General features: G+C 38.3%; 1 protein-coding gene across 5 annotated transcripts in view; it reads right to left on the bottom strand.

Annotated features, from left to right (window-relative positions):
* Positions 1 to 26,406, bottom strand: part of LOC131038669 (deoxyribodipyrimidine photo-lyase) — a 218,170-nt gene that overhangs the window by 98,868 nt on the left and 92,896 nt on the right. For 3 of the 5 annotated variants that reach the window (XM_059211007.1, XM_057971171.2, XM_057971170.2), the window contains exons 4-6: positions 5,686 to 5,843; positions 5,386 to 5,422; positions 4,847 to 4,905 (exon numbers count right to left, since the gene is read on the bottom strand). In XM_059211007.1, coding sequence (XP_059066990.1) covers positions 4,847 to 4,905; positions 5,386 to 5,422; positions 5,686 to 5,843 — 254 coding nt within the window. Of the gene's footprint in view, positions 1 to 4,846; positions 4,906 to 5,344; positions 5,423 to 5,685; positions 5,844 to 26,406 lie in introns of all 5 variants that reach the window. The other 2 variants (XR_009104532.2, XR_009104531.2) reach the window with 1 other exon arrangement.

The following is a 26,406-nucleotide window of genomic DNA, read 5'->3' as shown; positions in this document are numbered from 1 at the left end:
TTCAAGAACTCGAACCTGAATGGGAGAATGCCAACGTCAAAGCTTTCGATGAGGTCATGCACATGGAAGAACAGTTGAAGTCTCTACCTAAAATGCCAGTAACAGAGACAAATGGCATAGTGACCAGATTCATTGAATATGCCACAAAGGAACGTGAGAAAGGAAACAAGATTCTAGAAGACAATTTGTTATGATCCTACTTGGCAATTCATTTTCTCATTGGAAGATGCTTCCTTGATTTCTATGTCAACACATGCTATTTTCTCATTGGTTGTTTCCATGATGATGTCTATCTAGATAGGGTTTCATTTGTACCAAACCCTAATTAGGGTTTAGGAGGCAAAATCTTGGCCCTTGATCCCCATTCGTGAAAGATCCCTGATAGATCTTTGCTGTTAACCTGCTGTAATTTTTTTATTTTTAATTTTGTTTTCCTGTTTATTTAAGTTTTTCTTACAGAACTAGACAGAAGTGCAGAAAGGGTTGTTTGTTTTTGTGTTTTTGATTGTTTAATAGCATAGGAAGGAATAGATAACAGCAAATATGAAGCAATACTGAAATAAATGAGGTATACAGCAAAAGTCAGAATTATTGCAAATCGTACCAGGCAGATTTGTCTGAATTACAAAGCCAAACAATGAATCCAATGTATTTCCCAAGCTCTCATACAAATTCAAAGTCAAACTGGAAGATGAAGAATGTTCTCCAACCCCACATACACTGTAAGTGAATACAAGCAATACCCTATACGCCACGTGGTGTATTTGCTGCAAATGGCATTCCTCCAGCTGCAATGAACCACGTCTCCACTGGAAAGATGGTAGGCCACGCTGAAACCCTACTGAGAATTGATGCCTCTGTCCTTAATCACCACACACAATGCCTTATAAGTCCGGTGCCAAAGATTGCTGAGGGCTACGTCCCAGCCAATCCTAATCCTGGGGTCTGCGTCCCAGTCTAGAAATCGCTCTCCAGAGCAAATTCATACAAGTTGTCAAATATGCAAAAGATGATGATAGAATGAAGCTCCTATCCCCTTATAACCCCTCTCAATTGCAAATCGAACCCTAATTGTCTCCAAGTGGCATGGTCTAGTGGAAATGTTATAATTTCTTATTTTAAAGTGGTCATGTTACTAGAAAATGACCTTTTTCCTCATAGACAGAAATCCGCTCACTGAATTGCCCTGAGACCAAAGAGAAAGATTTAAAGAATTTCAAGATCTTTCCAACGAGCTATCACACAATAGGGTGCGCATCCAGATGAGGCCAAAAATCCCCTTATTACTCCAAAATGGCTAACAACTTAGCCTTATTTAATTATTAAACGCTAACTTAGGAAATATTAAAAATATAACCCAAATAGCCATAAAATGCCCAACTGACATTACAAACCCTAAAATCATCCTGTCACCTGTCTGTGACTGAAGTCGGAAATCAAGGATTCACTGGTAGTCTCATCCCTAAAATCTAGGGATGCTCCTAAAATTTAGGAAACAAGCCCAATCTCTCTGAAACTGAACCCAAAGAGGCATCTCATGGAGACCCAACCTTGGGCATGATCAAACCTCCTAAAAAGTAGGAACTGCCTCCTAAAAACAAGGAATGTCTCCCAACTGATCAATAACTGCTAGAATACCAAGTCTCCAACACTGAATAACCATACCGGGTCTCTGTCCAACCCTGTCAGCCTACAAGACCCCATAATAAGCTGACTCACATGTCTCTGCTAGACTGAGCTAGAGTGGGGACATGACAATTCGATCTCGGCCCTTCATTGTATTTGGGAGTATTATATAGACTCCACTCATTTCATTTGCAAAGGTTAATAGAGAAATAGAGAAATAGGGATTTTGATAAGAAAGTTAGTAAGAGATTAGATAATAGAGATAGAATTCAAGAGTGATAAGAGGACTTGAAGAATTGTTGTTGTTTGGCCTTTGGATTAATAAAACATTGAAGTTATGGTGTTTCTATTCAATCTTTGAAGCTTTTTGCATGGTTCTTTATCCTCAAGTCAATCTTTGATATTAGTTTAAGTGTTTAGATTGAATGATGGAATGTTGTACTTGACGTATTGTGAAACTCATAATCCATACCACTTGCCTCTTCCTGATTGTAAGTGCGCCTTGTGTGGTCAACTGGAATCATTAAAAGTGCTTGAATTCGTTACTTAATCATAGGTATGCATTCAAGTGATGGTGTCTAATGTTTAGTAACAATCTGAAAAATCTCAAAGTATCCTTAGAAGATTGCACTAGTTTTGGTGGAGTTGTTCTTGTATGGTGAAGCTAAGACTAGTAGAGTTTCACTAATGTCGTCCTCATCCATTCATTCCTAGGATAGCTTAGAACCTCTCTAAACCCTCATCTTTTGCCATTTTTTTGACAAACATTTAGTAGTATTAGGAAGGAGCTTCATCGCATATCATCCGCAAAGTACTTCGTGAAATCTTTTCTTATGTAAAAGGCCCCTTGATGAAACTGTATTTACAATGACCAACTGTGCTTATCCACACGTCGTGACCCGACATACCAGAACCTTGGAGTTGTCTCAAGTGATCCTTACGCTAATCTTCAGCATTTGAGTAACTTTATTCAAGAGAGGATAAGATACTTTTGGGTATTTTATTCTGTGTTCGCATGTGGATAAAAAACATATCAACACAACCTTGTCTTGACAAAACCTATTTCTTCTCACAAGCAAAGGCTAATGACTAGGAGACTATTACCAAACTAAAATGACCTAACAAAACAACTAAGCTAAGCAAAAAGTGGGGGGTCCCCATTTGCAATGGGGCAATGTGTGATTATGTCACAACACTACCTTGCTTTCTCTTAGGATTATCCAACCAAGCACTCGGCCAAGTCATTCTCTTGTTTATATTATCAAATTTTATATTGACCCTGCAAGGCAATCAATGACAAAATGGTTACTCTTTCTTTTGTTCCTGGTTTTGGTACAAGTTCAAGTGAACTTTAATCTCAAGATCTAGTCTCTATCAACTCATTTAGCTTGGTTTCATCTCCTTGGTTTCACATGGTTATTTGTATTTGCATGACGCAATGTTCCAGACTTGTCTAGGATGTACACATTTTGGGCTTACCCTTTTTAGTTAGGATTTTCATTGTTAGTATTAAATACTTTCTTTAGAACTTGGAGTTCATTTTAACACTCATATATGGTAAAGAATGTTTTCTATTTTTATGATGCATACATACCATAGAAAGGATACTTGCCAAGACTCACGGGTACTGAACAAGTCACAAGGCGAGGCATGGCTAGTGAGTTTCCCGGGCTTGGACTCGAACTCTACTAAGTTTTTGCTAGACTTGCAGAGCCTTGGGACTCACCTAGACTTGGAGAGTCTTGATGATTTAGGCCTAAGACTTGGCAAATTTTTTTTAAGCCTCAAAATTTCAATGCTTTTTTGGTTTATGACATGCCCCCAAAATATACATGAAATATAACATTTAAAACTCCCCATCTTTGTCTTCAAGTCAGTCTCATTCTCTTCATCAGAATATATACATGAAATATAACATTTTAAGCATAATGGCAGGATGTTTAAGAGTGGTTTCAAATCTCTAGGAGTTATAATGCAAATTCTAGGTTTTATAAGATCTTATAAATTTTCAGACTTGGTCAAATTTCAGTAATCAGCAGCCTCCTATTAGCATTCTCTCGCTCTCTCTATCTCACTCACTTTGTCTCCCCTAAACTCTAGACCTATCTCCCTACCACTCTTCCTCTATCCCCTCTCTCTACCTCTCTCTAACTCACTCTCTCCTCTTTCCCCTGAGATGTATACCTCTCTCTCTATCACCCTCAGACCCCCTATAAGGGGTGCTACCCTCAATCTCATTTTGGTGTTACCCCCAAACCCCCACCAAACTATAAGTCTAAGCAAGTAATATGCCAATGACGAATCATGATCATAAAAATCTACAAAATACATAACCCTTGTTGCAAATCTTTGCATATTCCTAGTTGAAAAAATATTATGGCTGCTACATCATCTAGGAACTACCTTGGATGCCTTCAAAGGAAGGATGCATGCTCCTTTGTGCATGCATCCTTCCTATGAGAAAATAATCAAAACAAGAGTATATTTGCAGACTTGCAGGAATCTTTGAGAATATAGTATGTGTTGCTGTGATGTCCCCATCCTTTACCAAATAGCAAATACATTTTTTTGTCTTTTTTGTAAAAATGAAGGCATCTTCTGGTCCCTACATCATTCAAGTCCGAGTCTCATTTCTATGATACATACATTAATAGTAAATACATTTTTTTGTCTTTTTCAGTTTTTTGTAAAAATGAAGGCATTGTTCACTGCATTGTGGCTAATGGAGTTCATATTCTACAGTATTTTATTCAAATTGTAGTTCACCCCATCTGAGTGGCATGAAAAATAACGGCTGTGATCAAGTCCAAAAATGCAAGAGGCTTTGGTGGAAAATGTGCTTCTCATACCTGGTGTTGATTCCAAAAGAAATCTTTAATATGTACTGCAAACCCTTGGGGTACATTTCATGAAGCTTGGAATGAAATAAAAGTTCATTGAGGTAGAATTAGTCTCATATTCATGTCAACTTTTCCAACACATACACACACATGTTTATTGATAGCAGTCTTGTAGACCAAAACAAAATATCCCCTTTTTTCCTTTTCCTATACATTATATCATCATAAACTAGAAAATTCACATATTGAGAGATTTTTTCACAAAAAAAGAATGGCCAGTGGGTTGAATTTGTTATAAACTGAAATTTGCCATACCTACAATTTTTTGTTCATTATTTTCTAAGATATCTCAGTAAACCAATGACCTAGACATTACTTACCGCATGAAACCATGCATTTTTCCATAATGAACCATCTCCAACTGAGAAGCATTCCATAGCTGCATAAACAAAAGTTTAAAATAGATTCCAAATAAATGAAAAGACATTACTAATAATTGCTCTTCAAACGAAAATAGCCTGAACACTAGAACATACAGAGACTAACCCAAAAAATGTATTTATAGAAATTTGTATAAACTATTCTAAGCATTAATACTCTTCATTGAGCAATGAACATGCTAGCTATTAAACCCTTCAACCGAGACTCTAGTAACATTGGGAGATGTAAGATCAAACTCTGATCATTGCAAACACAGTAGCCAAATTAGCTTCATTATTGTAAATTTTCAAATTCAGATGGTCTGACCACCAATTAAACGTCAAAATGGCAAAAGAACATATGTAAACTTCTGAACATTTAATAAGTACTGGAAGATGCCATAGTGACAGATGAATAAAATATTCAGAATCATTATAAATAAGTTATAGCATGCAAACCATATTTGCAGATCAAACAACCCAAATTTAGACCAGCTTACAAGATCAGCTGTTTTTGCTTTTTCAAGTTGTTCTTTCCTGTCAAAAAAACAAACAGCAATATTAAATACAACAATATTTTTCTGGCATGTCTATCAGATAGCATAACTTCGTACCAACAAATGCCACTCCCAACAATATCACAATCCCATCAGGAAAAGTGATAGTAGGTATCTTTCTCCATATTTGTCAAATACAAGATTTAATGAGCTTTATAATTAAAACTGACCATCCTAACAATTCGTTAAAAGATCAAATCAAATATGTTTATCATTTGTACATGAAAAATTAAAATCACGTACGTGTATATATGTTCTCGCTTATCAGATGCATGATCCGTCAGGGTCTTACGAGCCCATTCCCAGGCACCTTGTAAACTATCATAATTAGGCTGGTAGAAGCAGAAATTGTCTGCAAGTTCCCTCCTTATAACCAATTCTTCAAGGAAAGCATCTACAGACTGGTGTGAAGAGGTTGAAATTAGAGATCATATAGATTGAAGTTGATTATTAGAGTTAAAGCAAAGACCAATGAAATTGAGCTCATACGAAATTGCACTTCACATGCACTACAAAGCATAATACTGATATTCCATGCTACTACAAGATTATATGTTTTTAATTTTACAATAACACAGTAAATGCAGTATCAAGGATAGCAGATGGATACCAAACAGCCACATATACAATGAATTACATCAGCATAGCATATGGTAAATTGAAGAGAAGGGTAAACAGTCTTGAGTTTAATTATTCTCTTTTTAAGGATTGCATATTAGCTCGCACAAGAATTCAATAAACAATAAATGCTAAAGTGTCTTGCCAACAATGGTATAGTGTGATGGTCAAATCATGACATTGTGGTTTTTGCCAACAAGGTTCCTCCCCTACTAGGTTGTTATTGCTAGGCATCCATGTTGAGATGAGGTCTCCCATCTATGCTTCATCAGTTTATAGCTCTAGTCAAAAGCATTTACCCCAATTTAAACAAAAAAAAACCTTGACTGTCCCAAATATTCACACTCTACAAATTGTATTCCTATTGTTGGTTGTTTTCTGGTACAACTGGTAAATTAAGTACAGGAAATAATAATGTACATGACAATGCATACCAGACGTGGCAGAAAATATATCTTTATTCGCACATTCAATTATTACAGAGAAGAAACCAAAGATGGTCGGCCAAGGATTACACTAGATCCGACAATACCATCCCCCTTCCTTGACAGTACATGACATATTTAAAGGACCCAACGGTTGCCAAGAGGTACACAACCGTTAACCAACCGACACATAACCACCCGAGACTGACAACCCACTCAATACAATTAATTAATACCTTGTCGGATAACAAATATTATCAAACATAACAATAGGCAATTCATGCCGGCAACATCATCCCCCCCAAAAGAAAAAGTCGTCTTCCAGACGACAAGCAAACATCAAGTAATATTCGGGAATACTAACGACAAACAGCGACTTCGATTGGACAACCCCAACTTGTAGTGTACCTGCCAAGTCAAAATTCTGATCAAGGTGCATTCTCCCATACGGGAATTGTGTTTTCTAACTTGTTCTTTTGTACAGACTTGTGCTTCTCTCTTGGTTGTACGATGCATAGGTGTGTGGCTTGAGACTCCCTTCATCCAACTCAAAGCTAATGCCTTCGAGTTTTTGATATATTGCTTGCTTGATTGTACGGTATTCCTCCTGTGGTCTGTACGGATTTCTCTTGGTTGTCGTACGGCCTCCGCCTTTGGCTGTCATACCTGTAGTGTGGTTGAAAGACCTCTCCCTAATTGCATCCCTATATACCGTACGATTCCTCATGTACGATGTCTGCATGACTTTCATGTATGTCGTACGATGTCTCATGTGCCATAAATGTCATACGGTTTCACCGTACACCGTACCCTTTTCTCTATGTAGTTTATGTCATACGTCGTACGGAATGGTTGGATGAGCTACGTCGTACGGGTTGATTGAACTAGGTACGTCGTACGGGTGACCTACGTCATACGGAATGGTGCTATATCGTACGTCGTATGGTGTGATGTCCCCGATATAATTAAATAATAAATCTAGTAATTTTGTTGTAAGGCCCCAAATTTAATAACAAATCTTTCGGGCCCTTTTATTTAATTAGATTAGACAAGTTTTGGTTGGTTGTGTCGGCCCGTTCGTAACCCTTCGGGAAGTTTCCCGAAGCCCATATATATGGCCGTGTTAGTCATTGTTGTAGGTATGCGAATTTTTGGTATCTTTTCTCTATTGTGCGAATTCCTGTTGGAGTTTTGTTATCCGCCATTTCGGAGGTGAAGACTCTCCCTATTTGGTGTTTACAGTTACGGTGAGGTTCACCTCTCACCCTATTCTGTCATTGTACTCATTCCAGATCTGGCAAATCTTGAATTTTATCATTGTTTACTTTCTCTGCGTCTCTGTTAATCTGGTTTACATGCATAAGGAGGACTCCTAATATTATGATTGCACTAAGCTTGTGTCAATACCTGTTTGTGGGACCTTGCCTAGTTTGATTCCACTAAATTTCTTCATCATTTCCTACATTCCTAGGCTTAGAATAGATTTCCTGAACCCTATTCCTTTTGCCCATTTTTTAGTAAGAATTAAGTCCGGAGCTACATTGCTAAATCCTTAGTTGTCAACACACCTAATCCACATATTTCATGATCAAAGAAGATAATTCGAACATTTGTGTAAGACCCCAAGTGAACACAGCAATTCACATCGACCAATGAGTTACCCACTCGTCAAGACCTGACATGTAGAAACCTTGGAATCATTTTAGTTTATCTTACCCTTAGCATCTGAGGTGATTTTGTTCAAGAGAGGGTAAATTACCTTGGTATTTTATTCTGAAATGTTATGTGCATAAAACACACATCAACAGGTCTCTGAGACCCGATTGCAAGTGATTTTAGAAGTTTTAAAACTTTGCTTGCCTCCACAAAATTGCCATGTTCTAAAGATAGATTATGAAGGCTTTCCCACAAGATTGCAAGCTTATACCCAATCAAAATGCTTACTTGAAATTGGGTCTTCAAGACCCAATTACAAGTGGAAGTGTAAAAGTTTTTCCCTACAGTGCTCTCGCATTCCACCTCCCAATATCCGAAATTGGTCCAAAATGCACTCAAAAAACACTTAAAAATGAGTCTCTAGGATCCAATTACAAGTGCAAACTTGTATTTTCCCATTACACATATGAAGTTGCATGTTCGTTCTCCACAATTGCAAGTCAACGCTCTTGTTTTTCCGCACATGTAATGCAGTCCTCAAAACCTGAAATTCACTTGTGAGCCCATTTTTGCATCAATTTATCCCTTCCCTTGTCAGTCTTGTTTGCACACATGATCTATCAAACCAACAAATCAAGGCATGGGCATTGTTTTATAACAATTTCATCTTGAATAAGGTGTTATCGGTCTTCATCACTGAACAAAAGAAAAAGAGATACAACAGTAATTCATGGGGCAGCACAAGGGTCAATAATCCTCATGAAGTCATCCAGTGACAAAGTGAATCAAGCATGGAGAAAGAAAACAACGAAGAGAAGAATTTGCCTCCTGAAGAAATGGTACTACCCCAAGCATGTGATAAGGTTGAAGTTCACTGGCCAAGGACACAAAGACCATCAAGGGTGCAAGTTCTTGTTCCAGTTCAAGATGCCATTCCCAAACATGAGTACTTCAATTACAGAGTGTTCTATAATAGCATGAAGATCAACCAAAGGATGATATAGATAAAGTCATGTCTCTGGACACTTAGTTTCAATTATGCATTTGTAATTTCATTTTGAAAAATTACATGTAATGTCAGAAATTGTAATTGCGAGAGATCATATCACTTGCATTCTTGTAACCTATAATTGCATGTAAACAAATTACAAGTCGAAAGTCAATAAGACTGTAATTTGAATGTCATAGTTAGTTAGTTAGTTACTTGTGGAATAAGTCTCAGTTGGTTAGACTTCTCCCACATTTTGCTCTCAGACCCTCTCCTATATATAGACGAGGGTGCTCTATGTAATTTTTATCTTTTGGCAATGCAACAAAATTCTGCTAGTTTGCATGTGCACTCTAAGACTTTGACCTTTAGATGTAAATCAAATTGCTTTCAATAAAAGAGGTAAGTTTAATTGAGACTTTGTGCCAATTCAAGTTGTTATGTGACGACATTTTCTGGAATTGATTGTGATTTTTGTTCTATTGTTCAAGAGGGGTTTAAATTCAACCCTATAGACTTTGAGTTGCTAATTGTATTTAGAGCATAGAAACGGGACTCGCCCGAACTCGCCTAAAATGCTCGCCAAGTCTCTAGGACTCGGACTCATTCGAGTCCGAGTTGGCGAGTCTGGCTCAAACTCGCCAAACTCGGCGAGTCCCGAGCCCCAAACTCAACTACTAGCTGGGTTAGTAAAATGACAAAAAAATAAATTTTAAAAAGTTTTTTTTAAATGAATGGTATCATCTTTGTTCACTACAACCTTCGCCTGAGAATGAGAAAAATTAGGGTTACAACATGTCAGCCAATAGAAAAATAACACCCGACACCTTTATTAAATAATAAGTTTTTTTGGCCTCACGAGGCGCTGCCCCTCGACCCCGCTTTGTATCGCGACAAGGGGCGCTGCCCCCAAACCCCCGTCGAAAAATATGGGGGGAAACTGCGTCGATAGAAGTAGAGAAAATTTAAGCTCCGAGTCTGACACTGATTGGATCGACTAGGTAGATATAGAGGCTGAGACTGTAGCCATGGCAGAGGAGGAGCGGAGAGCACGAGCACAGACAGGAGATTCAGAGGCAGATAGTGACACGGATGTTCCTGATGTTGGTGAGCATGGCATGGTGTCACGGGAAGCGGCTATGGCTGTCGAATCATCCAGGACCTACCTTAGATGCCTTCGCAGGGGGCCGGGGCCGAAGGGTTCACACTCCTTTGAGCCATAGGCTTGTAGTTGTATTTACCTTTGGTATTTGTATGAAACATTTGATGATGATCATATGATGACATGGATTTTTTATTCCATGAGTTTTGTAATATTGTATACATTTGCAATATTTATATATCTGTGTTTGTTATTTCCTTCAGCTACAATTTGCGTTTATGCTTATGTGAATGATGTATACTTGTGTATGTAATCAAATGAGTCGAGTTTGATGATGTATACTTGTGTATGTAATCAAATGAGTCGAGTTTGATGATGTTATTGTGTCTTTAAGGTGTATTCAATAAAGGGTGCCTGAAACAAGTTTTAAATCTTAAAAAATCTCTAAATTTCTTGAGTTTTTCACTTTCCCAAGTCTAGCCAAGTCTGCCGCCGAGTCTCGAGTCCGAGTCCGAGTCGGCCTTACCGAGTCCGAGCCGAGTCCGTGTCTCGTTTCTTTGATTTAGAGTTATAGGTTTGGTTTTCAAACTTGGTCTTGCAAACTTTGAGTTGCTTATCACATTTGAAGCTAGTGTAGAAAGCTCAAGTAAGGAGATAACTTGTAGACTTTGTGTTGCTTTTATTTTTTTTAGACTTGTGCATGTAAGGTGAAGTGCATCATATAGACAGACTTTGAGCTGCAGTGTGTTGTACACTGTTATCATTTTGAGAAAGTTGATAGGACAATAGAAGTGTTGAAGACTTTGTGCTTTCATTTCTATTTTCCCATCCCGAGGAAGTGACAAAAGTCTTTGTGCTTTCATGGAAACTCTGCTTCCCTTTATGTTCTAAAAATCCTACAAAAATTTTCATTTTTGTATTTACCGTTGTTGTTGTAAATTCTTTTCTGAAATAAGAGAAAGAATATCGTCTATTTTGAAGAAAGAGAATAAGATGTTATCCCACCCAAATTATATTAGTGTTAGTAGTAGTAGAGGGGGAGCCTTCCCTAAATTAGGAGAGTTTTATACTCACACACTGTGGCTGAAACCACAATTTTGCACATCTTCTCAGGTGTACAAAATTTTCAACCAACAATAGTATGTGTTGTTGTGATGTCCCCATCCCTTACCAAATAGCAAACCAGCAATATACATATATGTGATCAAGGAGTGGCAGACCTTGAACACTCCCAAGTAGTTAGTAGACAATTTATACATAGCAATTAGAAGTTCAAATAGGTAGTTTTGCAATAAAACCAGTGACACAAAAGTATTATCAAGGAAAATTATCTTATTGATAAGCCTTCATGATTTTCCTAGCTAGCATTCCAAGTATCAATCATAAAGATATACCAATCATCATCAAGACAAAATGATATAGAAGTATGATGCATACTAAAGCATTAACCTTGATCTAGCAATAATCAGAGATCACAATACCGATGCCATGCAGATACATACATATTGTAATAGATATTCAGGATTACCTTAAGCAAGGAGAACCCTTATATTCAGAGTGATCTCTATAATCAACACAATATCCATCTATTGTATTGACCATATATGAAGGCAATCAATATCGTAATCATCATCAATTTGGAAGAAAGATTAATTAGTTTCAGCCAAGAATGATTGTATTCATCATGAAGAAGCATGCTATCCATTCCTATTGCCGCCCATGGGTCAAGTTGACTAAATTACAAGTAATGCAACGATTACAGTTAGTGATGCAAGACAGCGATTAAGAATAAAGGCACGATTTGTATAAGTAACCAATGTCCTTGAATAGTGAACGGGTGCAATTAAGAAAGGATAATGATGTGTCCTTTTCAAAGTAGGAGATGCAACCCTTCAGTATCATGACTACATAAGAGGATCGATACCACTTCACTTATCATCATCGGATTTTGTCTTCATTTTATATTTACATCCAGTATTGGATCTGATCAATTGAGCATAGCCTTTTGGCATCAAAACAGATTGCATATATTTTAAGTGACATTCAGAGACAGCACCAACATTTGCTTACTTCCAAAGGTTAAATCAGAAACAGCAATCATTCCATTTATCACTATAAGCAATAGGAGAAAGACTATCAGCACATTATTATTGCTATATGAGAAACGGCTTGAAGCAGTTGAGAGATAACTTGCAGCATTATATACATTGACATATCAGGAAGAGTAGAGCAAATCCCACAATTGCAGATCAGCATATGGTAGAGATCAATCTTTGCATAATTCCCTCAATCCATATAAGAGAAAGCAAGATTTTTCTAATGCAGATTTAAATAAGTTGTTAATTTCATCCCATCACTCTTGTCTTACATATTGCATTTTGATATATTATATGTTTCAGAATTAATATATATGTATAGTGTTGTCCTCATTTTTGTTTCCAAAAATGAAGGACCACTAGGTTAAAATTTTTGTGAAAAATGAAAAAATTTACTCTATGGCATGCTTCTCGAGGGAAAATTTTGACAAACCCTTGGACTGGCTTAATCCTCGGTCTATCCTCGAACTGCGTTTCGAATTTCATCAAATTCTGGGTTCGTTTGCTATGTCTTTCCTTCAATTTCGGGTTTTAAAACCCCGACTGCACGTGGAAAATTTTCTTCAAACTGCAAGTTTTAATGATATTCATTGTTTTGGTTGTTGTAGGGGAATTTTTAGCTTATTACATGTGCATTTTTATTAAAAGATGTTACTTGCAATTTGTTTTAAATTTCCCTTTCTTGTTTTTGTCTTTTTTATTGTTTTTTGGTCTTGTTTAGTTAAAATAGGGTTTTTTTGGCTCAATTACAAGTAAACTTGCAGTTTGGTCAAAAAACCCCTACTTTAATGGTTTTTGCATGTAATAGGGATTTTAAATCCCCATTACATATGTGCAAGTATTTTTAACTTGTTGTAGGGATTTTATTTCCCTTTTACAAGTAATTAAAACTTGCAGTTTGCTCCAAAAAACCCGATTTTGCCTTGCAAGTGCATTTTTGACAATTTTTAAACTTGTCATTTGTCCAAAAAAAACCGATTTTGGCTTGGCAAGTGAAAAAGTAAAAAATAAAACTTGTCATTTGTCTAAAAAATCCCGATTTTCCCTTGCAAGTGGATAAAGTGAAATTCAAACTTGTATTCTTCTCCGAAAAACCCAATTTGCATTCTCTTATGCAAATTCGAACTTGTAGTTTGCTTCAAAAAACCCGAAATGCAATGAAAAACGATTTTTGACCATTTCAAGGCAAATTTTGTGGAGAAATCGTTGGAGGAAGGAGGCGTTTTGGTTTGCATCCTATTTTCATGCATTCATAGACATCTTTCACACCAAATGGAGGTTGCATTGACTGGTTTTTCGCCCTAAATCAGCAACCACGTTTTTCATAAATGCCATTTTTTGAGGGATTAAATCTTCAACAAACTCCACTCTCCTAAATCGTTTTGCCCTTTCTCATCTAGGCGTGGAGTTTAGGAGGATTGTTGAGCTATTAAATGATGCCATTTGGTGTGTGTTGATGTGTATTTTGTACACAGCCAAACACAGAATAAAATACCCAAATGGTACCTTATCCTCTCTTGAATAAAGCCTCCGAATGCTGAAGATGTCGCGAAAAGGATCAATCAGGATGGCTTCAAGGTTCTTCGTTGTAGGATCTCTACGTGTGGATAAGCACCAGTGGTATGATGTGATTTGCTGGAATCACAAGGAGACTTACACTTGATGACTGAACGTCTGATTTGCTGGAATCACGAGTCCTATTTACTAACTGGAAGACAAACAAATGGCAAAAGATGCAAGGTTCAAGAAGTCTACTCTACTACCTAGAATGCGAGAAGATGGATGAATGACTAGGTGGAGTCCTACTGGGCTGGGTCTCACCATCAGGCTGAACAATTCAACACCAACTCAGTGCGATCTTCTAAGGGATACTTTCAATATGTTCAAATCGTACACCATCTGACACTGATCACCATTCAAGATAATGCATGAAACAATAGACGTGTAACGACTTAAGATTAAGCTCATTTTATTCCAGTTGACCACGCAAGGCGCACTTACCATCAGCAAGAGGCTAGTGGTTTGGATTAGACGGATTCCACACAGGTGCATTCAACAATTTCCTTCATTCGATCTAATCATCTACCATCTAGAATTAAAGATTCAACAAGAAACCATGCATATTGCAAGAAACAACACACTTCACCATTACTTCAATGAAAATGGAGTTTATTTACAATCAATGGCAACAATTTCTTGCCTTGTCCTCCTATTCTACTCTAATTGCTATTCTATCAACTGACTACTTGTTGTGACGTTTTCACACATCGCCCCATTGCAAATGGGGGCCCCCTTCTTTTTAGGCCCTCCTGGTTTTTTTGGCTTGCGTTTTGTGGTCTTTTCGCAACAATTTCGTCAGCCTATCTGCTTTGAAAGTGTTTGGGAGTCATATTGGTCAAGTATGCCTTTCGTTTGAGCAAATTCGACTAAGCCTAGGGCTTGTTTTGTCTCGTTTTTGGGTTTATGCCTTTTATCCTAGATTTTAGGGGTTTCTGTTAGGGTTTTAGGAAAACTGAACATACGACTGGAATCAGGACCCTTCAAGGGACCTCCCAGTAAAATTTGAGCCCAAACGGAGCAACTTTCTATTTTTAGAAAGTCCCTATTTTTTAGGGATTTTTTCGAAAGTTGAAAGCAAACAGGTAGGGGTCTAAAATGGCGAAGTATGAGAATCATCCCTGAAGTGGAAGGCACAAAATTGTTCCAAGTCTGGAAAATCCACCTTCAAAATCCCAAAGTGGCATCTCAGCACAGACAGTGGTCAAAATTTGGCTAAGTTTGGATCTCCTATTCCAGAAGAGGAAAGCAAGCATGATCATCCAAGTCCAGAAATTCACATCAATCCACCAATGTCATCTTGATCTAAAAATGGCCTGAAATTTGACTAAGTCTGGAAATTTGGAATATCTTCCAAAATCCAGAATTTGCATTATGATTCCTATGGACCTGAAACCACTCTCAAACATCCTGAAAGTATATATGAAATATAACTTAAAGTATAAGAAAGGAAAAGGACATATTGAAGATGCCACTTATACTTTAAATGTTATATTTCATATATATATCCTGACGAAGAGCCTGAAATAGTGGAAAAATCCATCTCTCCATGGACATCTCCAAAATGCGCCCAAGTATGGGCTAGGGCGCTAAAACCAAGAAGTAATTCACAAGTGCAATTTTCCGCCTCTCCATGGACATCTCCAAAATGCGCCCAGGTATGGGCTAGGGAGCTAAAACCAAGAAGTAATTCACAAGTGCAATTTTCCGCCTCTCCATGGACATCTCCAAAATGCGCCCAGGTCTGGTCTGGGGCGCTGAATCCATGAAGGCATTCACAAGTGGAAAATTCATGAATCCTTGGCGTGGTTAAATTTCACCTGAGATAAAAAAAAAATTGAAATTTTGCCTAAGACACGGAATCCAAGGAGTCAATGAGGAATAAAAGTAGAATTCCCCTCGTGCGAATTTTCAGTTATGCTATTTTTTCCCGGCCAAATATGGAAATTTTTATAGATTCCGAATCGGGATGAAATTCTTCATCCAATGAACCTGGCTCCTAAATTTTAGGAGGATCCCTAAAAAATAGGGATGTTGAAAAGGAGACATGGACAATTCACAAAACAATGAATTCCTTCCTCAGGAGGAATTTCTGCCCCGGCCTTGTGGAGGGCGCCAGAATGAACAGCGCACAAAGATATGAATTCCTTTATTCAGGAAGAATTGCACCCAAGAAGAAGAAATTCCAAGAAAGGTGAAAATTTGGCTAAGTGTCGGAAATTCCCTCCTTCAGGACAAAATTCCAGGAAAGGTAAAAAAAAATTGACCAAGTGTTTGAAATTTCTTCCTTCAGGACTTAGTTCTTGGAAATCATAAAATTTCTAAGGCAAGGAAGAAATACACCCAAGGATGAATTGAACATAAAATTTCTAAGGCAAGGAAGGAATCAGAGATGAACTGAACAAGAAATTTCCCCTCTTGGGAAAATAATTTGAAAAATCCATGCTCGGGCATCAAATCACATCCAAATTTCAAAAGTTTTACAGATTTGGATTTGTAAGAGAATTTTCTCTCTCCTGGACAGTGGAACCCTAATTTGGAAATTTTCCTAAAAAATAGGAAATGTGCAGAATTGATGAAAAACCTTCTCTGATCAAGGAAAGCTGAAGAGAATTCAAGAAAATTCTTCTTGAATCGAATTTTCCCTCTCCAACAATTCCAGATGTGCAGGAGCGGATATACGACGACGAGGTCCACTTGCATGGCGAGGATCTATTGAACACATGGCAGTAGAGTGGCGCATTCATTACCAGAATATTTGACCAAATGGCAACCCGGTCATTGCATTTTGAATTTATGGCAGATTCCTTTTGCATGTAATCGCCGCATGTGGAAATGATGGATCATTTATGACATAATGGGGTTATTTTTGCATGGATGAATATTCAACGCATGTTGGACGAATTTGAAGGAGGTGGTGCATTTAATGCGCAGTGGATGCTATTTTGGGTACTTTTGAATTAATTGTATATGGGCATGATGGGTTATTAATTGGAGATTCCCACCTTGTTGCATCATGTGTGGAGAATCTTTTGGGCAAACCCTAATTAGGGTTTTGCATGTAGCCAGGGCTTGAAGCCTATATAAGGGGTGACCCCCCTCATTTGTAAGGGAGGGAGCTTTGTATGAAATTGTTGCGATAAGTTTTTTGAGAAAATAATAGTGAAACATTGTTCTCTGATGGTATCCACTTCAATTATTTTTTCAAAGCTTACATGGTTTCACCTTCCTCGCTTAGATTAGAAATAGTAAAGTGCTTTGATTTCAATGGAGAATGTAATGGTGTCTGATGAATTTCCATGGTTCATACTTTTTGCATCTTGCTGATTGTAAGTTGCAGTGTAAAGCTAGTCTGAGCCCCCTAAATTTGTGTTGAGTTCGATTGTGGATAGTCGTTTGGATTGCGCCGTTTTTGGGTATTCAAATGTACTTTCTCGATTTGAAAATCCTCTAGCATCCCCAGAAGATTGCACCGGTTCTTGCGAAGTTGTAGTTGATCTTGGCGAAGCAAAGCTTGGTTTATTTGGAATTTGTCCACCAGAGCACTATTCATTGTTATCACTGCCCTTAGGAATAGATTTAGATCCTTCTGAACCCTTTCCCTTTTACTTTCAGTTCATTTTATTTCATTCGAAGCAGCAGCATCGCAGAATTGCCATATCCGATGATGGAGTTCCAGCCACAGCAAAGAAGTGAAAGAACGATGCACACGTAAGGCCCCTTGGATTACCAGCAATCACATCAACTAACTGAGTCACGTCCACGCATCGAAGGAAACTTGGAGTCGATTGTTTGAACTTCTTGCAATCTTAGCATGCAATCGTACTTTGATCAAGAGAGAGTAAAGTAACCGTTAGGCAACTTTATTCTGTGTTCGACGCTGTCCTAAAAAACACGTCAACACTACTCACCTTCTAACTATTGACTAACTATTTTCTATTCACTAACTCTCTTCTATCCTCTATTACAAATGAAGAGTCGGGGCTTATATAGTGCCCTTAATACAATTCAATGGCTAAGATCAATCTGAGATCAACGGCCAAGATTCTACAATAAAAACCCTAATTAGGGTTTGTTACAACAAACTCAATTCTGACCAATGAAATAATTGTATTAATTGGACATGTCTTCTCTGGAAAATTCGACCAATGGATAGCTGCGGTAGGTACATCGAAGTTTGTGCCACCTTTAATGAGTCAGGTACATTGAATCTGGACATGCTGAGGTGGACCAATCCGGCTGGAGGAGTGATGACTAGGATGCCACCTTATCTAACACTTGGAAATTGGTAGATATCCGATTTGGTGATGCTCAGAAGCTAGCTTTAATTAACTCTTCTGAAACTATTTGCTTCTTCAACGAACCCTTGCTCCGACTTATTTTGTCTTTGATGTGCAGGATGATGATGTACCTCGCCTTGGAATGCTGGATTGGAAGAGGTCGCCCTTATCCTTGCTCGATCTTCTTGGAGGAGACCGTCCTTGATCTGGCTTGATTTTCTTTGATGAGGGTCCTCCAAGTAGTTGATCTTCCGACTCCGGGGCCGCCATTTGATGCCTACACAAGATTTAAAGTTAGTCTTTGAGCATCAAACCTTAAAGCATGAAATTTAAGACCTTTCAAGGGCATAACTTAAGATATTAATTTGAAAAAGGCATAATAAATCAAGAATTATACATTTTCAAACTAATTATGAATGGAAATTGGATTTTCAAGACTTAGATTTTACAAAATTGCAATGAGATCACAATAAGTCTTGAATAAGAACTTCAAAAAATTCTTCATACCTCCTCTTTTGAAAGCCTAACTGTACAACCTTGGAAAATGATGAAAGAAGACCGGATTTTGCTGGACAAGGGTTGAATTGTGGTCTTCCCTTTGGATGAATTACGCCTCCATTAGCCTCCAAAAGAGCCTCCAAAAGAGCTTCTCCTTCTTTAGCCTCCAACACTTAGCAAAATTTTGCCTCCACTTTGCTGGATTTCGCTCCTCAAATTGCTCCTCAATTTCGCACTTAGAAGGATGAATGAATGATTTGAAACTTGAAGCAATACTCCCCCATTATATAGAGCGCTCACCCTAATCAACCATGAGGCCGACCTAGCAAATAAGCCTTAAAATAAAATAAAAACCACTAAGAAGAAGGCCGACTTGACAAATAAAGGCAAATAACAAATATTGAGCGCCCAACTTAATTTTTTCATTTTCAAAATTAATTTCAATGCCTCCAAGGGGAATTTTTTATTTATTTCAAGGCCTAAAAATTAATTTATTAAATTGTCAATGCCTTAATAAATGCGAATTTAATTTATCCTTTCCAAAGGCTTCGAAGTTAGCAATTTTGGGGGATTTGAGGAACATCAATGATTGATCAAGGCCTCAATGAAGATTGACAATAATTTCGCCCTGGACCCTTAGCAAGGGTCAGGAGCGATTTTTCAATTTAGGCCTTGAATACCCCATTTTTACAAATCCAAAACTTCACCTAGGCATTCTAAATGTCATCTTTCACTGGAGCTTGGGTTTAATTTTACTTGAATTTTGGAAGAAAAGTGCATTTAGGATTTTTTCGCCCTAGACCCTCAACAAGGGTCAGGAGCGATTTTTCAAATTTGTGCTTACTCCTTCATCAACTTTTCTTCAATCCACCCTTCAAGGCTAGGCAAAGGTCTTCTTCTTCCACTCCATCCAAGCTTGGTTCGTTCCTCCAAGGCAAAATAGGGGATTTTCAAATTTTCGCCCTAGACCCTTAGCAAGGGTCAGGAGCGATTTTTCTTCCCTGGCTTAGAATCACCAAGTTTTGGAAGCAAATCCTTATTCATCATGTTTTTGAAGGCCATTTTTACCCTAGTGCATCCTTGCCTTAGCCAAAACTCAAAGGAAATAGGTTGATTTTGAACCTTTCGCCCTGGGCCCTCAGCAAGGGTCAGGAGCGATTTTTTGCAATTTTGACTAAAAATCTTTATTTTTCAAACTTGAAACTCCTTCACTACGCAAGACCATGTTCATTTCTCTTTTCAATATGCCTTTGATACTTCATTTCAATCAAACCAAGCCAGAAAAGCCTCCTTCCAAGTTTTTCGCCCTGGACCCTCAGCAAGGGTCAGGAGCAAATTTTGCAATCTAGACTCAAAAATGTTTCATTTTTCATCTTGAAACCTCTTTGACATTCCAATTCAACCAAGACTAAGCAAAAAACATCTCCCACAAGATTTTCACCCTGGGCCCTCAGCAAGGGTCAAGAGCGAATTTTAAGTTTTCAACAAAATCCTTCATGTTTTCAAGTTAACACTTTCTCAGGTGGGTAAAGGGAGATGTCCTCGTTTCATCTATGTCCAAAACTTGACTTTTTTCATTGCAAGATGAGAGCTATTCAAAATTTCGCTCTGGACCTTCAGCAAGGGTCAGGAGCGATTTTACCTTTGTTGCCCAAAATTCATCAATTTCCATGCTTTCAAACCCTCAATTGCATCAAGTGACGTCCAATCTTCCTTCTGGGAGACCCTGCACAAAACAAGTTAGCCAAAATTAGTGAAAAATAGGTCATACAAAATTTTCGCCTTGGACCCTCAGCAAGGGTCAGGAGCGAAATCTTCATTCCAGGCTAAACTATTCAATTTCTTAGTTTCAAACCACTTCACAGGGCGAGGTAAGATCATTTTCAAGGCCAGGAACAAGGTTTCAAGCTCAAACAAGGTGGCAAATGAAGTTTATAATGAATTTCTCTCTGGACCCTTAGCAAGGGTCAAGAGCGAAATTCCTAATCTTGGCCAAAATCCATCATTTTTTCAAGGTTTTCAAACATTTCCAACTTTCCCTTCAAAATGCCTTGCAAGTCAAAATTTGGTCAAATAAGGCAAGAAATGAGTCCTAGATTGATTTTCGCCCTGGACCCTTTGGAAGGGTCAGGGGCGAGATTCGCTTTGGACCCTCAGGAAGGGTCAGGAGCGAAATTTGACTTTTTGAACTCTTCGTCAGAATAATTTTATGGAATATAACATTTAAGTATAAGAAAGACTTATACTTTAAGTTATATTCCATATATACTTTCAGGATGTTTGAGAGTGGTTTCAGACCTCCAAGAGCTATATTGCAAAATCTAGTTTTTGGAAGATTTTCAGTTTTCCAGACTTAGTCAAATTTCAGGATCAAGACATTCCAGACTTAGCCAAATTTCAGGATCAGGACATCACTCAAGCAGGACCTGCTATCCAGGTGATCCCCTTGGCGATACTCGAAAGCTAAAGGCTAACAAACAAAACCCTAAAAGACCTGGAAAACAAACCCTAGAAAGCAAAAAGCAGGGGTCCCTATTTGCAATGGGGCGATGTGTGAAATGGTCACAACATCTAGCGCCACCTTGAATAAATGTTCCTCAACATTTCAAAGATAAAGACTCAATCGACACCTAGAACCTCCGGAAAATTCAACCTAGCTCATCAAGAGATTAGAAAATGTACTCAAAGAAGAAGAAGAATCCCTAACCAGATCCAGACACTTAGTCTTTGATTACCCAGGTGTGTGCAAGTGTATTCATTCCTCTCGACAAGACAATTATGACCTTCAGGTTCCCCTATGATCGGCTACATAGTTTATCTGAACCTCAAAAGCATCCTGGATAGAGCCTCGCTGCCAGCCAAACGTCCATAGTCCTGGCGAGGTTATCGCCGCAAGCTCACGAACATTGCTCCATTGCCAGCCAGGCGTCTATAGCCCCGATGGAGTTACTCGCACATTCCCCTTAGCCAATTTTGATATTTCATTTCATTTCATTTTTCTGTTCATTTTTTCCCTTTGATATTGCTTTTTCATTCCGTCAATTCCTTTGGCTCGTAAGCAGTGAAGCTTACTAGGGTTTGAGGATTGCGGTGGCACTGAAGTCAAATTTTAGATTTTTCACCAATCACAGCTTTGCTTGAAAACCATAACGACTCGGAGTCTATTAATGTGTGAAGATATAGTAATCAACAGATGTCAGCATCAAGACACAAAAAATGATTCCCTTCCGGGTCAAGTACAGGTCCTCATCAGATGATAAAGCTGGAGAGGAACAACCTCGGATTCTGAGCACTTCACGAATAGATATCTAAGAAATGAGTCTAACATAAGATCCAGGATGTAGCCAGTGTGTGAGCAACAACACAAACGCCTTTCTCACAAGATGGAGGCTCCCACTCAAGACACCTAAACTAAAGCAAACGACCGACGGACTGACCCAAGGCAAACTAAACTAAAGTGCACACCAAAAGCAAACTTCCTAAAGAAGGCAAACAACTAAACTACCTGAGCCACACTAGATCATGAGTCAAATGACTCAAGGCAAATTAAGAACAAGGCTCAAAAAACCTCTAACTACAGACACGAAAAGAAAACCTACTCTAAACCTATATAAAAGACTCCCAGACTCAACACGACTCAAAGAAGCGAAATATATACATGACTTCACATGATTTCTCAGGTTGTGCAACAGGAGCATGGCAAACGTGATGGTTCTCAATCGGGCAAATTCATCCTTAAACACAGAAAAGCAAGCTCTCACCATGCATCTCTCATACTCAGGCAAATTTTCACTCAAAATGATCAACTGGGATAATTCGTTAGGACCATGATCAATCCAAATGCAAATTGTTTTCCCAAAATCCCCATAATCAAAATCATAATAACTTTCAAGGCTAGGATTAAGGAAAGAGACAACCTGGCATATTTCTGGCTCAGATGGTACTGCATTGTCGGAAGCGAGGTCACCAGCTGCTTCAGGAGGTCGCCATTGATGATGAAACATTCCAAGAGCATTTGCAGTATGTTGGTCCTGATTTGGAAGTTCTTCTAGAAACAAGCCCAGCGCCCCTTCGAATAGCTCAGGATTCTTTGCTTTCACTGAGACATCTTGCATAAACCAGGCATCTTCATGAAATTTTGTTAGCATATCCTAAAAAATGAGAGTCTCCTTGATGGATCGAGCTTCAAACATCTCCTCTAGTTGATCAAATATAATCCCTGGTGGCCTTTCTCCTTCATGCATAGTCTCGGGAGGTCGGAGCTGATGATGGATCATATCACTCACAGTAACTTGCTTATCTTGAAAAAAATTTGGCAGTGATTCCATTTGTGTTTCCTCTACAAGATCCTTCAACACTTCCTCAAATAGCATAATGGTGATGAAATCTTCAAGTGCCCCTTTGAATTGTTCTTCATACCTGGGCTCACTTATGATGATCTGTAACTCTTCATTCAATATGTCAACTTGATTGTCCTCTTTAAGAATGCCATTTGAAACCTCTTGTATTTCATTCTCAAGGATTTCCTTCTGTAGTATAAATGAGAATTCCTCAAGGAATGAGTCATCTTCTCCTTTAATTGCTTGTTCAACTCCTTTTATTACTGTTTGAGTATTCTCAACTGCTTCTTCAACTTTTGTCTCATGGTATTCCTTTTCAGGTGCAAGGCATGGCGGGCTATCCACTGTAATACATTGATCATCAGGTACATTTGTATCATCAACGTGCAACTGATCCTTCTCACAATCAGATGCTGGAACGATGTCTTGTTCATAGGTTCTCCTGAATTCAACTGCAAGATGTGCACCCCAAGATCTGTTAATAGGTGCATTCTTCCTCGGACAAAGTTGGCATTCCAAACTGATTTCTGACTTGATTGATAGCCATTTCACATACTGAGCAAGTAAATTCAGAGTGAGGTGAGTTGTGAATTCTACACCACAATGGTAGCAATATGTCTTCTAAACGCATTTCACCATTCAAAATGAGCTGACTCTCGATCATCCACATGAAGCTTAGAAGAGGATCCTTGCTTTCTGGGACACTGAAGCTACCTTCTTCTGTTTCTGGCCTGGGGACATCCCAAAAGAAGATTTTTCCCTGCGCTGCCAATTCCATCCTTGATAAGTACTTCAAGCAATGCATTTCATCATGTTCTTCAATCTCATGGACTCGACACTGCCCTGGTCTTGCAAACTCGGACAATCTACGTGGATAAAGCTGTGTATCTAATCTCCACCAAAGTTCAAGAAAATCAACAGACATTTCCTCTAGTTGATCAAATATAATCTCTGGTGGCCTTTCTCCTTCAAGATTAGTCTCAGGAGGTCGGAGCTAATGATGGATCATATCACTCACAGTAACTTGCTTATCTAGAAAAAATTTTGGCAGTGATTCCATTTGTGTTTCCTCAATATGGTCCTTCAGTGCTTCCTCCAATAGTATGATGGTGATGAAATCTTTAAGCGCCCCTTTGAATTGTTCTTCATATCTCGGCTCACTTATGATGATTTGTATTTCTTTGTTTAACATCTCAACTTGATTGTCTTCTTCAATGAGGCCATTTGAAACCTCCTGCAGTTCGATCTCAAGGATCTCCTTTTGTAGTATAAATGAGAATTCTTCAAGGAATGAGTCATCTTCTCCTTTAATTGCTTGTTCAACTCTTAGATCTTTCTTTATTACTGTTTGAGCATTCTCAACTGATTCTTCAACTTTTGTTTCACGGTATTCCTTTTCAGGTGCAAGGCATGGCGAGCTATCCATTGTAATACATTGTTCCTCAGGTGCATTTGTATCATCAACGTACAACTGATCCTTCTCACAATCAGATGCCGGAACGATGTCTTGTTCATAGGTTCTCCTGAATTCAGCTGCGAGATGTGCACCCCAAGATCTATTCATGATGCATTCTTCCTCGAACAAAGTTGGCATTCCAAACTGGTTTTTGACTTGATTGATAGCCATTTCACATACCGAGCAAGTAAATTCAGAGTGAGATGAGTTGTGAATTCTACACCACAATGGTAGTAATGTGTTCTCTAAACGCATTTCACCATTCAAAATGAGTTGACTCTCGATCATCCACAAGAAGCTTAGAAGAGGATCCTTGCTCTCTGGGACACTGAAGCTGCCTTCTTTTGTTTCTGGCCTGGGGACATCCCAAAAGAAGATTTTTCCCTGCGCTGCTAATTCCATCCTTGATAAGTACTTCAAGCAATGCATTTCATCATGTTCATCTGTCTCGTGAACTCGACACTGTCCTGGCCTTGCAAACTCGGACAATCTGCGTGGGTAAAGTTGTGTATCTAATCTCCACCAAAGTTCAGGGAAATCAACTTGTTGCTCATCGTGAAACTGTTGCCGCTCCATTGAGAAATCTTTTCTTTTTTGATTTTTTGATTTTTGATTTTTTTTTGGATTTTCTATTTTTCACTTTTTTTGGATTTTCTGGAATAAGAGAGATCTTGAATATCTCAGATTCAACTTGAACATTCAATTGGTTCCAGCTTGATTCCTTGTTTTCACAAGTCCAACTGACGACCCAACGATCACCTTCCTTCTTTGTATCACTTCCGTCGAGTGTTTGAGAAAAGGCTTTCCACTGATCTTCCTTGTATTCAAGAGTTCGTATTCGCTCACCTCTCTTCTGCTTCAATTCTGTCGAGCGTAGGAGGAGGGTAAAAAAAGTCTTTAAGATTACTTTTGTAAACATAAATTCATAAAATTTCGAAGTCCAACTGTTTACACATTCATTGCGTTCGCCCTCCTTCTAGCGCCAATTCTGTTGATGTGTATTTTGTACACAACCAAACACAGAATAAAATACCCAAATGGTACCTTATCCTCTCTTGAATAAAGCCTCTGAATGGTGAAGATATCGCGAAAAGGATCAATCAGGATGACTTCAAGGTTCTTTGTTGTAGGATCTCTACGTGTGGATAAGCACCAGTGGTATGATGTGATTTGCTGGAATCACAAGGGGACTTACACTTGACGACCTAAACGTCTGATTTGCTTTGAATATTGCTGGAACACAGGATTTTACTAGCTTTGATTTGAAAAAAGGGAAAAAAAAACGAGGGCAAGGAAAGGATCTAATCCTAACATTAAGAATGTAGGAGCAATGAATGATCTTTGATGAAATTCTAACTAAGTCTTGTTTTGACATCCCAGGAGCATCTCCACAAGGTTAGTGCGATCTTCGAAGGAAAGTTTTATGATGTTCAGATCATCACTATAGGCATAGACACCATCAGGCTGATGCATATCAATGAAGAAGCGACAATTGAAGTTAAGCTTAAGCTGAATGATTCCAATTGACTACACAAGGCAAGTCTGCAATCAACAAACTACTAGTAGTATGGATATACGAATTTCACCATCAATCAAACACATTTCTTCCACTCATCTAATAACATGAAATCAAATATGAGAAGTATAGAGACCATGCAAATTGTTGAATCGACCCATAAATTTCACCATTTCTTCAATGAAGTTTTACAAGTCTTTTACAACAACATCTTGGCAACAATCTTTGCCTTCTCTCTCTACTCTACTCTAATTGCTATACTATTAACTGACTAATTCACTATTCTAACTATTCACTCCCTACTTTCTATTCCATTCCTTCTTCTATTAGCCTTTACAAATGAAGAGTCGGGGCTTATATAGTGCCCTTAATACAATTCAATGGCTAAGATCAATCTGAGATCAATGGCTAAGATCAATCTAAGATCAATGG

Source organism: Cryptomeria japonica, chromosome 9 (genome assembly GCF_030272615.1).
Source record: "Cryptomeria japonica chromosome 9, Sugi_1.0, whole genome shotgun sequence".
In the NCBI taxonomy this organism is placed as follows: domain Eukaryota; kingdom Viridiplantae; phylum Streptophyta; class Pinopsida; order Cupressales; family Cupressaceae; genus Cryptomeria; species Cryptomeria japonica.
The sequence above is the reverse complement of the archived record's forward strand: the minus strand, read 5'-3'. Positions and strand labels throughout refer to the sequence as shown.